This window comes from Ambystoma mexicanum, chromosome 11, assembly GCF_040938575.1.
Source record: "Ambystoma mexicanum isolate Mex_15411 chromosome 11, UKY_AmexF1_1, whole genome shotgun sequence".
Taxonomy (NCBI): Eukaryota; Metazoa; Chordata; class Amphibia; order Caudata; family Ambystomatidae; genus Ambystoma; species Ambystoma mexicanum.
In genome coordinates this window covers 543752249-543769565 of record NC_090934.1, presented here as the reverse complement: position 1 = coordinate 543769565, position 17317 = coordinate 543752249, and the positions used below count along the sequence as shown (strand labels likewise).

At 45.8% G+C, this 17317-nt stretch overlaps 1 protein-coding gene across 2 annotated transcripts in view; it reads right to left on the bottom strand.

Moving 5' to 3' along the window:
* Nucleotides 1-1834: 1834 nt before the first annotated feature.
* The window catches only part of PAMR1 (peptidase domain containing associated with muscle regeneration 1), a 443694-nt gene continuing 428211 nt past the window's right edge, over nucleotides 1835-17317 (bottom strand). For both annotated transcript variants that reach the window (XM_069623360.1, XM_069623361.1), the window contains one exon: nucleotides 1835-2763. In XM_069623360.1, coding sequence (XP_069479461.1) covers nucleotides 2227-2763 — 537 coding nt within the window. In that variant the 3' untranslated portion in view covers nucleotides 1835-2226. The remainder of the gene's footprint in view (nucleotides 2764-17317) is intronic.

Here is a 17317-nt window from a genome sequence, read left to right as displayed (position 1 = left end):
CGGTTCCGTAATTAGTGCCTTCCCCACTCCCATTATGCCCTATGGGGCAAAAATGGGAATGGGGAAGGGTAAATGGGGAATGGGGATTTAGCGCCCCACTCACCTTGGAATGGGGCGGGAAATCCGCCATCCACCATGGTGTAAACAGAGTTTACACCATGGTGGTAAAGTAGGGAACTTACCGCTTGGGTTGTAACGAGGCCCAATGTCTGAAATTGTCTTGTCCTAAAATATAACTTACATTTTTAACAAATACATCAACCAATTTCTTAATTCAAGCCCTTTTAAAATATAGTTTTGAATTGTCTCCACCTCTCAGGCTTCTGATAGCAAGTCTTTCTTTGGTATACTTTGAGTTCAACATGATAGTTTTTAGAAATCGCCAGCTTCTGACAGAGGTGAGTAACGGTATTATACCCATTTCAACATCATTTTCCAAGCAAGCAATCTTCAATGAGGATTTTCTTCTGATAAGTGTACGCCTGTGGACATTGTATTTATGTGGATTCTTGAAGTAGAAGGATGTTTAACACCCAACAAGGAGTTTGGATCTTTTGTATGGTTTGTGAGCCATGATTTTTGCAAATTTGACAACCAAGAAAAAAATGATTTTTAAAACAGCTCTGTGTTTTTTTTGCAATGATTTTGCTCTGTGGGCAGCCAAATGATGGGTTTTGGCAGTGGTCTCCTGTGTTACCACTGACATAGGCAAAAGTGGATGGCGGCCTAATTTCCAGATTTTTACTGCGCATTTCTGGGTGATTTTAGCGAGCAGAATACTTTCCGGTGGCCATTCTGATGTTCCTGATGCAAGCAATGCACAGTAATGTTGCAGGGCCTGGACTAGTGGGTTGAAACATCCCACACATTGGTCGCATTGACTTGTTTTAGGAGAGTGGTGTCTGGACTAACAAAAGCATCCATGGGAGGGCCAATGCCCTAGGAACATGTGCATATTCACAGTGACTTGGTAAGTAGTCAAATTGAATTCAAGAAACCAAGAGCACTGGTGCAGAGGTTCAAACCATGTATCATGGTTTCTAGCTTTGTCTTCATTGTCCCTGCATTTTCATAACAGTTCATATTTTTTAAAAGGAGCCATGGATGGCAGGTTCAAACCCAGCTCACATATCATTCTATTTTTCTATGTCACGTGTCCAATCCTCTAAGCCAACAATGCAGTGGTTTTGAAGCATGAAGCAAGTACAAGTACATATCAGATTAAGTACATCAGGACACGTCAGAATTTGCAGGGATCAATCTTGGGGGATGGCATTGAGAGCCTACACTGCAGGATGGTATAACATGCAACAAATTGAATGTTTCTGCAACCCTGCACATGAGCAGTGTGGTTTGCGTCTAGTGTCACACCACAAGAAGTGGAGAGGTGCAGTTAGTTTGCTGTTAGGCATTCCACTAAGTTGGAATAAAAAAATAAACGTGGGAGTGGCTCACTGAAGTTCAAGTTAATACAAAGGTTGAGGTCAATTACTGTAAGCATTTAATAATAAACAACTAAATGAAACTTAAATGAACCACTAAATAAATATAAAATAGAAATAAACCAATACATGAAACTAGATTGCACTTTAATTTGATGATGGTCATTAAGGCTTGTCTTAAATGAAAACATGAAGTTGTTCAACAAATATGGTGCCTCAAGTTGATGTATATTATCTTTCATTATAGTATATAAAAATAAAAGAGAATAATAACCAGTCAGTGGGTTTCATTGTGGCCATGTTCAACTAACCTTTGTTATCAGGAAACCTTCACATTATAGTTATGCTGTTTCCATTAATTAATATGATTAGAGTTTTAAGAAAACAAATAATTAGACGTGAAAAAGTATTTTATTCTTTTAAAATTGTAACAGCAATACAGACATAATAAGACACTGTCTTTGTGTAACACATATTGAAGAACACAGATCTATACACCAGGCATATTCTGAGTTCAGGGAAGGACGTTTGAAGGTTCTCCGAAGCACTTTCTGAATTATATCATGACGACTTGGTAGGCATTGGTCAAAGCCACATCAACAAACCAATCATGATGGAAAGTAGCACAAACTGAACCGGCAGTCTTATGGCGATAAGGACATCTCTGCTTACAGTTCACCATGGGGCAAGAAGCCGGGAGGGATCCATCAATGAGCTAACATTGGACAGCATGTTGCAGGAGAACCAAACTTTGGAAGCACCTGTCCTTTTTCAAAAAAAATGACTACTTTAAGTTTTTTGTGATCCAGTCTTGGAATGGAGATACTTTAGTGTAACCAGAGTAGAGTTTGTTGCTGCAAGTTTTATCATATCCCCAGCTCACAAGTCCTTTCAGGTACCATTTTGCGTCTTGTTCTGGTGTGCTTGACAGAGGCATCACTGCTATGCCCCCTGTCTCTGAAGGGCAGATGTTCGATGCCACATCCAGGATCTGCTGTGCACAAAACATTGTGTCTGTCACGCTGACCGAGATCCCGTTGTCTTCGTACTGTTGCTCACAAGCGAGGGAGTCCACCACATGCACTGCCCCAGCCCGAACAGTGTCGTTTTTGTAGCTGGGGTCCTGGGCCCCCATCAGTATTTTCCAGCCCGTGATGATGATGTGTGTGTCCTCGGCGGATGAGTTCAGGTCCAGAGCCGTGGCCAGACACACTGGCTGGACCCGGGCACTCATCTTTGCTTTGTCCAGGAGTTTAATTAGAGCAATGTCAGAATCCAGAAGGATGGGATCATAATTCGGGTGAACTAAGATGGCAGAAATCTAGAAATTAAGAAAGAGTAACCATGAATGTTTGCATTGTCATAAAAATTTCCATAGAAAGGAATGAAATGATTGGAATAAAAGCAGGAGACAAGTGGTTAAACTAAAATCTTCCACGTTACACATTTTTTATGTTTCACATCAAAAAGCCATAACAATATACCTAAAATAGGAGACAGGTAGTAAAATAAGTTCATAGATTACAGTGCATTTAATATATGACTTGCAGCTTTATATTTGTATTTTAATTATCTATTTTATTTCTGTCAATGGATTAATCAGAATAATAGTTATTGACTGACTATTTTGCATTATCTCTGGAATCTGAATCTAAGCAGTAGCTCTTACCGAATGTAAGGACTGACTTCCACAGCATTGGAGAAAATGGAGACTAGTATCTTAGATGAAGACTTGATCCGGGGAACTGAAGTCTAATTCTGCGTTAACCCAATTGTATGAGCCTAAGCTAACACTTAATTTCCCCGATCTGCCAAAATTGGGAGCAGTTAGAAATAGGCCTACATTCCAATAATAGGAGATCATTCAAATGAGCGGTAATGAAAAAGAAAGAAACCGTGTCACTTGTGAGGTGTACGCTGTGTCCGATCATGATTCATTAGTTCATTCACTTTGTCACATATGACTTCTCAATAGGGCAAAAACTATATTGACTTTCTTCCCTTTGGAGAGCTGTGGGGTCCAAGGTGGTGAATTAAGTCAAGCCAAGAAGAGCATTGGACCACCTTCTCTTCACCTAGCATTGAGGGGGCTGCTAATTTTCCTTATGTGCTCTTTGTGGTGAATGGACTCTACAAAAGGTTGAGGGCAGCAGTGAAGAGTAAGCTGAACTTGGATACTTACACATATTGTTTGGGAAGATATAAGAGGGTACATTGGTGGTACACTCCTATAGCCATGTCTTGCTAATTTCAGAGCCAATCTTTTTTTACAAAAAAATGCATTGCTTCAATACCCAGAAAGAATAACACCATCAAATACACCATCTATTAACGAGCAAGACACAGCTGAATGCCTTGGAATCCCAAGCCCCTAAGTCTTCTACTCCTACAATTAGCAAGATTACCCCTGCTGTACCTCTCTCTGACACTTGGGGCAGTGCTAGGTCACTTGCCACGGCTGGGTTGCTGGTATAGTAATGGCTACAGTTTGACCGATTGCCTTTCCTACTTGTATTTGTATATTTGCTGAACATCTTAAACAGAAGTGTTGTACAGATGATATCTCGAACAGGGAACAGGAACTTTGCGGTTGATGGTAGGAAAGAACCAGCATTTGGAAGAAGGCTGGTGAGTGAAATATATGTGTTCCATAAACTCCGAAGCATGTTATGCCAGGCATCTTCAATATCGTGGATTTTGCTTTTTTTTAAAAAAATTTTAAAAAAAATCTGTGGAAATCTGTTTAACGAATGAATGAAACGGACACTGCAGTTAAATGCAGGGACGGGTTAGTATCACACATTTGGCTCGCAGTGTACAGTATTCAACCCCATTTTAAGCTAGGGTGTGCATAGGATATTCCATTTATACCACCAACACTTAACCCACCTCAGCTGAAAGAAGACTGCAGGTTTTATCACAGTTATTGATTCCTCTTACAGGTGATTCCGTTAGATTATTGGAAACTGACAGCAAAACAGCCAAAGGACCCTGAGATCCTCAGATCGCTGGAAACCCACCTACATGAGCCTCATTGCCACCTTGCATGGCCATCATTTTGTTTGTGAGCAATCATGATGCCAGAGTCCTGGCTACTCTAGGCCTGCTGCATGCTTTATTGTCTAGTCAGAATTGGTTGGGGACGGGTGCCCTAGACCTTGGGGAAGGAATGCTTCCCAGGCCAATATGGTGGGAGCAAGACCCTTTGCAACCCTTTCTTTTGGAGCATTTAGAAGGCTGGTTGAGTTCTCCATACGAGTGACCAGTTTGTGTTGTTTTGAATTGGGATTACATCAGTTAGATAAAATATTCTTCATTAATGTGCAGGAAATCTTTATGATGTTTGCTGTGCAGGATATGGCAGCAGAGAGTGTGAGTGGGCATGAGGATCCGTTTCGTGATCACGGACGATAATGATAATGAAATGTTATTTATATTGCGCTAGTAAACAAGTGTTTAGGAGCGCAAAGTGATATGATATGATAGGTTATTTATAACGCACTTAATACCCAGAGGTTTCTAAGCACGGACTCAGGGATCGAATCTGTGTTGCTCCGTGTCGTCTTGCTTCCAAGGCGAGCACATTGCCACTGAGCTATCCTCCCGCAAGTCCCTGTCGACTTTGAAGGCTTTGCAGATAGTATGTTGAGAGGTGGCAGAACTAAAGATAAGAGAAAATGTGTCCCTACTGAGGGGGAAAGATGTGGATCTTGAGGAAGATGTGAGTTCTTTAAGTGCATTGAGGTAAAATTGGGTGTGTGATGTAAGGGAACAGTGATGCTAGTAGAAGAATGTTTCCATGACTGGCCACCAGGGGGCGCACAGATAAGTATGCTCTGTGCGTGAGCTCCGCTACCACGGCCCCCAAAGTGGACTGAGCCCCCACCTAAGGCCCCCCCCCGTGGTAAAAACAGACTCGCTGCTGTCGGAAGGTCCCCCCCCCATATGGTGAAAATCCGGAGCAAAAACGGTGGAAGACTCGCCCAGAAATCGCCCCGTGAAGCCGAGTCACCATACGGGCACGGAGACGACTGGCGGGCCCTCAAGCGACAACGAGCGGCGACCAGCAGAGGAACTGGAGTAGGCCCCGCGGCGGAGAACCCGGAAGCGGAGGGCACTGCCCGCAGTGAACGGGCGCCCCTCCACCACGAAGGAGCAGCGTTGTGAGGGGAAGCTGGAGACAGGACCGACCTGAAGGTGGGTGATACGCGGTGCGGGGTGCTGAGAATCCTGCCCCTCAGCGCCGCGGAGAGCTGGAATAGCTTACACCCCAACGAAACTGGGCACGTAGGGTGAAACCTACCCCCGACAAACCTGAGAAACAGTCTCACGGGAAAAGGACGGGGCGGACACCGTATCATACGGCCTCCGTACACAAGAAGAGACCCGGGGCGGGTGATAAACTGTGCCCCACCGCGACCCCCAGCCCGTAGGTGCGCTGCGGACGAGGACACGACCAGGAACACCCATTACACCCGGTCCCGTATTGAATCACAGGGGGCCAAGCACTGGTCCCACCATCAGAGGGACAAAGCCTACGACCGAGGGGAAAGGCCTCAGCGGAGGAAATAATCACTCCGGACTGAAACAGATTGAAGAACGTATCGTGGTACTGGGGGATGGTCCGCTGTGCCCTCTCAGCGACGCCACCTGCATCTACCCTGCGGGCACATCCCCCCACATCGCATAAAAAGACGGCTCCCCGGCTGTACCCCAGACGACTCACGTGCTCCAGTGAATCTGCTACACTCCGAGCATAATCACAGCCGCACCAGGATCTCACGACCCCCAACGAGCCAAGCAAGACCACTGATACTGAAGTACAGAGGGTTGGGCCCCCGATTTAGGGGCGTGTGCCTCCTCTGGAATCTGGCAATCCAAATTCCCCAAGCAACACCACAGTACCTTGGGAAAACCAATGGACATAAAGGACAAACTGGCTACATACTCCTACGTCCCGACTTCTACCGAGAACCTGGACTCTACGATGGCGAACCAGAGACCCTCAGTGAGTGAGTCCGCGGCTACCAAAGGGGACATCGCTGCTCTCCTGGGAGAAATTAAAAATATGGGGGCCAGTATTGGCTCCAAAATTGACAAAATCACCCAAAGACTGGACACCATGGAAGAAAGGTTGGACGGAGTTGAGAACAATCAGACATCAATAGATACCTTGGAGGCACAATTGGACCAGCGGATGACTGAACTGGAGCAACGTGAAGAAAGCTTCAAACTTAAGCTCGATGACTTGGAAAATCAGGAGAGACGGAACAACCTGAGAATCTTCGGTATTCCGGAACAACAGGGGGAAACAGAGAGTGACCTGAGGAATGCCCTCCATGATATCATCAAGCTCTTACTTGCCGATGAAGAGGTTGACGAACCAAAGACAGAAAGAATACACAGAGCCGGCGGCCCTCCAGGAGGACCTAGATCGGTCCTGGCTCGATTTCACTGCTTTCAGGACAAGATGAGAATCCTAGAGAAAGCAAGAAGCAGTGACTCAATTACATTCCAAGGATCCCAAGTCACGATATATCAAGACCTATCCACTATGACCTTGGCACTCCGACGCATGTGTGGCCCCCTCACCAAACATCTGAAGGAAAAGAATATAAGGTACAGATGGGGATACCCCTTCTCCCTATCCTTTGACTATAACGGGAACAAAACCAAGTTGAGCTCGGAAGGAGAGATTAAAGCGTGTATTTCGGATCTCCTTGGTCCAAACATGGAAGAAGATGGTCGAGAGGACCAACGCCGGGAGGAAAGAAGATGGCGCATACAGGGGCCCAGAAGAAAACGAGTCAAGGGTTCAAGAAAATTTCGGAGAGGTAACACCCCTCCAGGGGGTGAGAACTGATGAATCGCAATACTGGTAAGATGGCACACATTTGATTATACTAGTTCATGACCCGAACTGCCCAAGGATCTAGGAGCCCTGACGAGATTTGGGCCATGTAAACGGAGGGGGGGGCGATCGGGGGCTCAGTCAAAACAAAGATGTTAATGTGGTCTTGGGGATGTGAAGTAACGGTCCCCAAGGGTGGTTCGATGCCGGATCCACGTCTCTACTGGGACCTGCACGAACGCCGTCAAGTTGGGTGGGGTGGGGGGAGGGGGGGTTGGGCGGACGACAAACGAACAGAATATGAGGCGACAGCGACAACACAAAGGATGGCTCAAGAATCTAAGAGTCTTTATCTAGGATACACCTACTCAATGCAGGTCACAAATTTGCGACTGATATACTTTGAAAATGACGCCAGTTGAAGAGCAGAAAGACAGGGAGTCCCTTCGGATAGGAACACTTAATGTGAAAGGCCTCAATTCACCAACCAAGAGATCACTGGTGGCAAGGGAATTCCGTAGATCCCAAATTGACATCCTCCTTCTACAAGAGACGAAGTTCGCTAAGGGAGAAGAGAGGGGGATATTAGGGAAAAAAGGAGGAAAGGAATTCTGGGGCTCTGGCCCACTTAGGAAGGGGGGAGTCGGAATCTTGGTCAAAAATGGAATTAACTTTGAAGTTGAAAAGACTTGGTCAGATGTGAGTGGGCGTGCCCTCCTGATATCCGGGAGGATCGCAAAGGTCAGAGTGACAGTGGCAGTAATATACTCTCCCAACACGGGACAGTCCAAATTTCTAGAGAAGACAATACCCAAAATAATGTTAGAAGCATCAGGCCAGGTTGTCCTCGGAGGGGATTTTAATCTGTGGGCAGACCCGACCAAAGACTGGGAACCAGGTAACCCTGAGGCAAAAAACCAACCGAGAAGTGATTACACGTGTCTCCCTGACATTATGGAGATATATGATCTGCAAGATGCATGGAGAACTAAACATCCGCATGATAGAGGTTACACATTTTACTCCAATCCACACAAAACCTTTACCCGGATCGACTATTTGTATCTCACCAAGGACCTCCTCGAATCCACGATGTCGTCAGAAATCATCCCGATAACGTGGTCAGACCATGATATGGTCCTGTCAGACATAAAATGGGCAGACTTGCCTGTTCCAGGAGGAAAGTGGCGCTGTAACGAAAGCCTGTGGAAGGACGCAGTATTTAAAATTGAAATGGCGACTGAAATTGAGGAATACCTTAAACTGAATAACAATGGAGAAGTCTCCAAGCAAACAGTATGGGAGGCGGGTAAAGCCACTTGGAGAGGTATCCTAATACGTGAAGGATCTACCAAGAAAAGGGAAAGGAGGATCATCGAGCATAGGCTTCGGTCTGAAATACGCAAACTGGAAAGCGAGAATAGGGGACACCTAGGAGCAGATTGTGACAATATTAAAATAGCGCAACGTAAAAGGGAAGAACTGCGATTACTGGAACACGAGCAAATCGTACGCAAACTTCGATCTCTCAAACAAAAATTCTATGAGAAAGGAGACAAAGCTGACGCATTACTGGCAGCCAGATTAAGAAAACAAAGAGCAGAACGAAAAGTGAAAGAGATAATTGAAGAAAACTCTGAGACCCCCCCTATCCCCCTCACCATACCGGAGAGCTTCGCCAGCTTCTATGAGCACCTGTACACCTCAGAAGTGACCCCAGGCCAATTAGACACAGATCACTATCTCTCCCTGGTAGACATGCCCAAAATTTCACGCTCCGAAGCTGAACTGTTGGAATCCCCGATATCTGAACCCGAGGTCCAGGAAGCGATTAAGAGACTCACCGTAGGCAAATCCCCTGGTGAGGACGGGTATACCGCAGGGTTTTATAAAACCTTCAGCGCTCAACTTACACCATTCCTGACCGAACTCTTCAATGAGATACTAGAAACAGGGACAGCTCCCGACTCTTTCATGAAGGCCCTTATAACATTAATCCCGAAAGAAGGAAGGAACCCCAAACATTGTAGCTCATACCGCCCAATTTCTCTACTTAATTTAGATGCCAAAATCTACACCAGGGTGCTAGCTGCTCGGCTAGAGGTACTAACCCCCCACCTGATACACAATGACCAAGTCGGGTTTATAATGGGTAGGCAAGGAGCCGATACCATGCGCAAAACTCTCCATCTCATTCACTCATCACCAGAGCTACCAGGTAACCCTGCCCTATTGTCGATAGACGCAGAAAAGGCCTTCGACAGAGTGGAGTGGGGGTTTTTGTGGGCAGTCCTTAGCAAAGTAGGAATAGGGCCGAGATTTAGGAAGGGTATACAAGCTGTATATACATCCCCCAAAGCGTCTATTTCAGTCAACGGGGATTACTCCAGGTGGTTCGGACTAGGACGAGGTACTAGACAAGGATGTCCCCTCTCTGCGATTCTTTTCGCGCTCTCCCTGGAACCCCTAGCCCAAAATATACGAGCCAGCTCCAGAATAGAAGGCATGCGATTGGGGGCCAGGGAATACAAGATAGCGCTCTATGCAGATGATATACTCCTACACATCACTAACCCTTCTACATCCGTCCCACATGCTCTCCAACTAATAGAAGAATATGGCCAACTCTCTGGGTTCAAAGTGAATAAGTCTAAATCAATATTATTCCCTTTGCAAGGTACACATGAAGAAAACGAAACTAAGTACTCTCCCCTTGGCCTCAGACTCGAACATTCAGTTCTTAAATACTTAGGCATCCAGATCACAAAAAATTTGGCGGATTTATATGACGCAAACTTCCCCCCCCCTCCTCCGTAATTTTTCGGCTGATCTGCAAAGATGGGACAAGCTCACAATCTCGTGGTTAGGGCGGATTAACGCCATTAAAATGGTATGCCTTCCCCGTTTCCTGTACCCTTTCCAGATGTTGCCTATCGAATTACCAGATGAGTTCTTCACAGAGGCCAAAAGACTCATGTTGAGATTCCTCTGGCAGGGGAAGAAGGCGAGAATCAGATATGACACCCTAACGCTCCCAAAAGACAGAGGAGGAGTAAGCCTGCCCGACCTGCGAGGATACTATAAAGCCGCACAACTACGTGTCCTCATCCCACACTTGCGTGACCACAACCACCTCCAGTGGATCCACATGGACAACCACTTTTTCTCCCCAGCCACAGTATCAGAATGGTTATGGACCCCCCGTAAGAGAATCCAGCGGAAAATCAAAGACCATCCAATACTAAGTACCTTATGGAAAATCTGGCAACCAGGCAAAGCGATGAACAAGATCACCACCTGGCCGTCCCCACTGAGCCATTTATGGTCCCCTGGTATGAACGACCAAATACCCGACGTAGGTAGATACCAGTCCTGGTATGAGGCGGGCCTCGAAAGAGTAGGGCAACTTCTGAAAAAAGACACTTTCATATCTCTCCCGGATCTAACTGAAGCCCTAGGAATAAGCCCACTATCCACTTTCCAATACATCCAGATAAAAGGAGTCCTCACGAAACCTGCATGGAAGGAAAAACTCCAGAGAGATCTCACCCCGTTCGAACGAATCCTGGACTCCAAATCTGAACAAAAGGGTCTGATATCCCTGATGTACAGGGAACTCATCGAAGCAGGCAATGGATCCACGGAACATCTCAGAAGCCGATGGGGAAGAGACTTGGGAGAAGAGATAAACCCTGAGCAATGGGAACTGATGTGTAAAGCAGCATCCAATACATCCCTCTCTAGCCAATACAAGGCACATGCCATCAAACTCCTACATCGCTGGCAATACGACCCACTCAAGTTGTCCCGGATGTTCCAGACACTGAGCCCAAGATGCTGGCGAGACTGTGGAGAGACAGCCGACTACTGGCACATGTGGTGGACCTGCCCACACATAAAGGTCTTTTGGGAAGAAGTCCTAACGTGGATCAAAGACATAGATGGTATACAAAGAGATACGGACCCACACCTGATTCTCTTTGGACTAGAGAGAGACGAGGACGGATGGACTAGACTCAGAGGTCTTGCCCCACAGTTACTCCTCGCGGCCTGAGCGCTACTTGTAATAAAATGGAAATCCAGAACAATCCCAAGTAAGAAAGAATGGATCTGCCTAACCACCAACATCTACACGATGGAGACGATCACTGCTTCACTACATAATAAAGCGCCACAATGCGAGACCCTATGGTCGGAATTCCGAAGTAAACATCTTTCCGAGATAACGGACTCCCAATCAGATAATGATACTGGACCCTGATTTAATACAAAACCTGATGGCCTTCATTGAGAAACGGTGTTGACCCTAGAACCAGAAATCTATCCACTATGGTTATATTGACGGAGAAAAATGACGCCGCTAAGATGCACGCCCTATTGGGGGGAGGGGGGTGGCAGGGTACGGGTTATGTTACTTTCTTTGTTACAACCAAGGAACGGACTTGAATATAGTAACGATCTACTGAAGGAAATATTCTAATGCTGTTTCTTAAAATGTAACCAAACGCCAATAATGCTGTAACAGGCGATATGTTTCATCTGTTTTTCTTTTTGTTGCCTCAAAACCAATAAAACCAAATTTAAAAAAAAAATTAAAAAAAAAAAAAAAGAAGAATGTTTCCTATGCAGGTTTGGAACTATCTGCTATTTCAAAATAATCGGTCCAGCAAGACCACATGTCACACCATAATCTGGTGAGGAAGAGGATGAGTATAGGTAAGAGGAGCGGAGGAGGATGAAGTGGGCTGTACAAATGGGGAGAAACATAAACATGAGCGGAGCGGGATAGTATGGTTGTGCTATTAGGAATGCATGTGCAAATATTGCTGATAGATCAGATGAGCTATTGATCAAAATCGAGGCCACAAAAGACCTGTATTGAGAGTCGATCGATTTCTTTGATGGGAATATCCAATGCAGTGCCCCGCTCCAGCGTCACTTCATGAGAACGAGAGGTGTTGAGGCCCTACTGGCAAACTGAGAGCAGGCAACCTCAGACCCGATTGCAATACCCCGGCCAGCTGCACATATACATGCGAGGTGGGAGCCACGCACAGCAGCGATCATAGGGGAGGCACAGGGAGTTGTGGAGCACAAACACTGGGCCATGACTGCACTGCCAGACATAGGAGGAAGGAGTCAATGACTGTGAATGGAAGAACGGTAGGAGTGCGGTAGCCACTGAGACACCAAATCCGTTGGATAGAGCCAGTCTGCTGAGGATCGTATGGTGCGCACCCCAATATAACTTTCTATATCTCTCAAACACATATGCACAAGCCCCTGAGAGGGGGAACCGGGGGCACAACCTAACACGGGGATGCACGGCCCTGCAGCATAATACAGAGGAGAGGAGCACAGAAACCTGGTGATAAGGGCATGCAGTGTGCCACAGAAGTGAGTCTGGTACAAGCTCCACGGGAAGGGAGAAAAAGCTCATGGAAAATAACGCTGATTGTAAGGGAGACAACGCAACCTCAGCTGATGAACACGCGCGGCAGGGCGAGTACCGGTTGAAGGTGGGACTGTGTGCTATTTGCTCCACTGATACACCCTGTCGCCATAATACATGCAAAGCCACAGACATGGTGTGCTGACGAGCTGACTATTCACCTGCATGTATTCCTACGTGTGCATAGAACAGAGTCATCATGGCCAAAGGAGGAAGTGGCGCAAAAAAACAGAGCAACATGGAGCCGTTCACGTGCTAGAACAGACCCTGACGTGGAGCAGGGAGCATCACCCAAGGCAGATGATCGATACACGCCTAAACTCCGCCAAATCCTAGACAGCATACAAACTGGCTTTACATCTGTAAATGACAAATTGGACAGCATAAATTACAATATCACCACCGTGAATGCAAAGATGGAATGGGTAAGTACGAGGGTAACAGAAGCTGAAACTCGCATTGGTATTACCAAAGATGATATACATGTGCTCAAGGCGCAGATGTCCACGGTATCCAAGAGGGCCCTACAAAAATGTGATGATTTAGAATCCCAGTCCAGGCGGAAATAACATTTGCATTGTGGACCTGCCAGAGAACTTCGTAAGTGGCCCCATGGAGACTGCGGTGGAGACCCTACTGAAGGATATTCTGGGAGGCTCGCAATTATCGTGTGCATTTATGGTTGAGCGAGCCCATAGTTCGCGCGTGTCCAGGCCGAACCCAGGAGCCCCCCAACCGGTTATTGCTAGATTACTTAATTACAGAGACAGAGATGACATCCTACGTTTGGCTAGCGAGAATGGTCCCCTGCGCTTTGAATCTGCAACATTACATATCTTCAAGATTTCTCTACTGCAGTACAGCAGGAGCGTCGCTCCTTTTTGGGGGTTAAAAAATGACTGAGGGAGAGAGACGTTCAATACGCAATGTTGTTCCCTGAGAGACTAACGATTCAACACAGATGTAAAACCCATTTTTTTACGATACCTGAGGAAGCAACAGCATATATAGAGGCGCATATTCCAGTCCCCCATGCTCCACCTTGTGGCCCACACAGGGAGCAGACTCTATGGCACGGGTGATTTTTAAAAAGCTGGGTCTGTGTTCTTGAGGAATTGATGCTTGCAAAATATCCTTTATCTGTGTAGGAAGGGAGCGCATAGTCAAGCCACTGTATGCTACAGTGATGAGCAGTGGTGGTGTCTTCGGGGGTGACCGTAGTGCAGCAGGAACCTCATTTTGTGTCTGTGATCCTATAAGTGGGTGACTGGAGCTGGAAATACAACAGTGTAACAATATGCTACGCGAACTGGAGAATAGATATGCCACCAACCGTAGGAACAACATGCTAGCAGAAATTCAATCCGCTCGTGATCAATTTAAGGAACAAGCCAACAGAGAGCTGAAATCCTTCACTGAACCCACAGCTGCAAGGAGATATGGGGAAGAGGAGTGCCCTGGCAAAATGCTAGAAAAGTTGATTAAAACTGAGAAGGGGTCCTCACAAGTGGCCTCCATAGGGGACAGCCCGGGGGCTACCAAATATACTGACCAAGAGATTACCAGGGTTTTCTGTGAATTCAATTCAGCCCAGTATAAAGACGGGGCACCGATAGACGAGGTGGGCGTTCACTCTATACTGGAAGACATCCCACTGTCTATGCTGGTGGAGGGCGCCAGAACACAAATCAATGTTCCATTTACCATTGCCGAAATCATCCAGTTATAAAAGAACTCCCACGAAACAAAGCACTGGGACCAGATGGGCTAACAATGGAGTTCTATGTAGAATTCAGAGCACTGTTGGCCGCTTATTTTTCTGAAGGTCTTGGAGGAATCCCTACAAAAGGGGTTGCTCCTGGAACGCTGAGAGTGGCAGTAACCATTGTACTGCTGAAGCCAGGGAAACCGGACAATGAATGTGGGTCGTACTGCCCACTGTCCTTAATGAATGTGGATATGAAAATGTATGCCTCAGTAATCACTAATCGTCTACTTCCCCTAATTACACACCTAATACATCAAGATCAGACAGGATTTATTCTGGGTAGACCCACTGCGCTAAATATACATAGACTTTTTAATGTTATGACACAAATATCCCCATCGGCTTCTGCTATGGTGGTAGCTCTTGATGCATAAAAGGTCTTAGACATGGTATCTTGGAGGTACCTCTTCGTAGTGCTGGAGAAATGTGGGTTGGGGCAGTGATTTACAATTTATAAGCCTCCTGTACACCGACCCGCGGGCCTGTGTCCACGTAAAATCGATCACCTCGGGCCTGCTGACACTGCAGAGAGGAACCCGAAAAGGATGCCCACTGTCACCTATCCTTTATGCACTAGTAATTGAGCCCATGGCTGATCTAATCAGGGAATGCCATAGAAAATGTGGAATTGGGATTTCTATGCAACCGGAGATAGTCTCACTGTACGCGGACAATGTGTTGCTATATATTAGAAATCCCAGTATAAATCTAGACCCAATAATGGACGACATACACAATTTAGAAAGCTCTCTGGATTTATTGTAAACTATACAAAATACGAAATACAAAATTTGTCCGCAGACTGCACGCACTGCCAAACCAGTCAGTAAATATATGCTTCAGTGGTCGCCCCAGGGATTTAAATACCTGGGAGTAATAGACTCCAGAAGTAAGGAATCACTGCTGTCTGAAAACCTTCATAAGCAGGAAATACAGATTAAATCAAAGCTAGACAGATGGTCCAGGATCCTACTGCCCCGAACAGGCAGATAAGTGTTGACCAAGATGCTACTCCTACCTAAATGACTTTATCTATTTGGGAACATCCCTCTCTGGCTGGGTAAGATTTACGTTAGTAACATACACACACATCTGTCCCAATTTCTATGGCATGCAGGAGCAGTCAGAAAGAAGTGGGAAGACAGGGCCCTCCTGTGTAACAAAGGGGGTCTTGCGTGTCCACACTTTGAAGTGTACTGAATGGCGTCCTAAACCCAATTTGCTACCTACTGGTATGCAGACTCAGATATCCCAACCCATGTTAAGCTAGAGCATGCACCTGCTGTCACAGCTGAAATGAAGACTCTTATACTGCAATCGACCTACATAGACGACTGGCAATACGACCCATTACAGACCACCGTATTCGCATGGCGCTCCATACTCTAGACACACCACGCCCATACTATAAATGGTTACCGTTATGGAAATTCCCTCACATTCAACCCACATGGGACCCCACACTTAGGGTACACTGGGAAAGGTTGGGCTACATAACACTGGGAGAACTTTTCCCCAAAGGGACAACTCCTGACATTACACACATGGAGAGAAGAACACAGAGGGACACCTATGGAAATACTACAACTCCATAGGTTAAGAACGGCGATGTTAAAGTGGTGGTATCGCAGCCCGATTGAGCCACCCGAAAATGATCTAATGGCATATATGTGTAATTCCTATGGCTGCCGAAGGATACTGGCCACATTGTATAATAAGATTATAGATAAGACCCCAATAGCCAAGTCCAAATCCATTAGTAAATGGGCCAGAGAATTTAACATGGAAATTCAACCTGAAATGTGGAGTGAGTTGTGTGCACTCACCAAACAGGTGCCACTGAATTCGTGATTTAAACTAATACAGTTTAAAGTTTCGCATATTCTGCATTATACACAGATTGCAATTTATGAAAATGTACCCAGATTTGGAAGGCCGCTGACCACACTGTGTGACGGAGGGAACGGGACACTTGCACATGCTATAATTGCCCTGCAATACTATAAATATGAGTACACATTTACAATGTCTTATCCGATGTACTGTAGGTACAACTAGAGAGATCACCTATTAGCGCTTTGTTCAGAATCTGTAATGCAGTTATAGGCAAGCGTCAAAGGTCCTTCTTAAATATAGGGTGCTTGATAGCAAAAAGGTGCATCCTACAAAAGCAGAGAGATAATCGTCCCAGTTCCATGTGTTAATATCCCCGGAAAAATATCGGCATACAAAAATATCGCCATATTTTTGCTGCGATATTAAGGGATGGAACCTGCGGGGGACACCCCCGCAACCCTGTATTATTTTTAAAGGAGCAGGGGACACCCCCGCAACCCCTGCTCCCAAAAATTATCCCCCCCAAAAATATTGCCTATGGCCGTTCCAGGCAACCATATATACAGCGATATATTTGGTGGGGATAATATGTAGTGATACCATCGTCCCCCACTGGAAAAGAACTGGATAAAAGACTTAAAATGGTCCAATGAATGTGAAGAACTATTTATCCTGCTTCAACCTGCGACATCCAGACCCAGTGACAAATGGTCAGAGTTCTGTGCGTTTCAGAACCGTCTGAACTGATGAGTAATAGTCATAAGACTCAATTCTGCTTACAGCCTCAGAATGCTGATTAAAATGAAAATTAGCCAACTGGTGTTGGATTGTGATGTGTGCTTTTTTATCAATGCACCACATGAACCAGCCAAAGACTATCAAACTCATTTTGCATAGCCCTACTGATCTCGGCAGTTTCAAAATGCAATATGTTTGTGAAAAGTAAGTAAAAGCAATTGGACCATTCT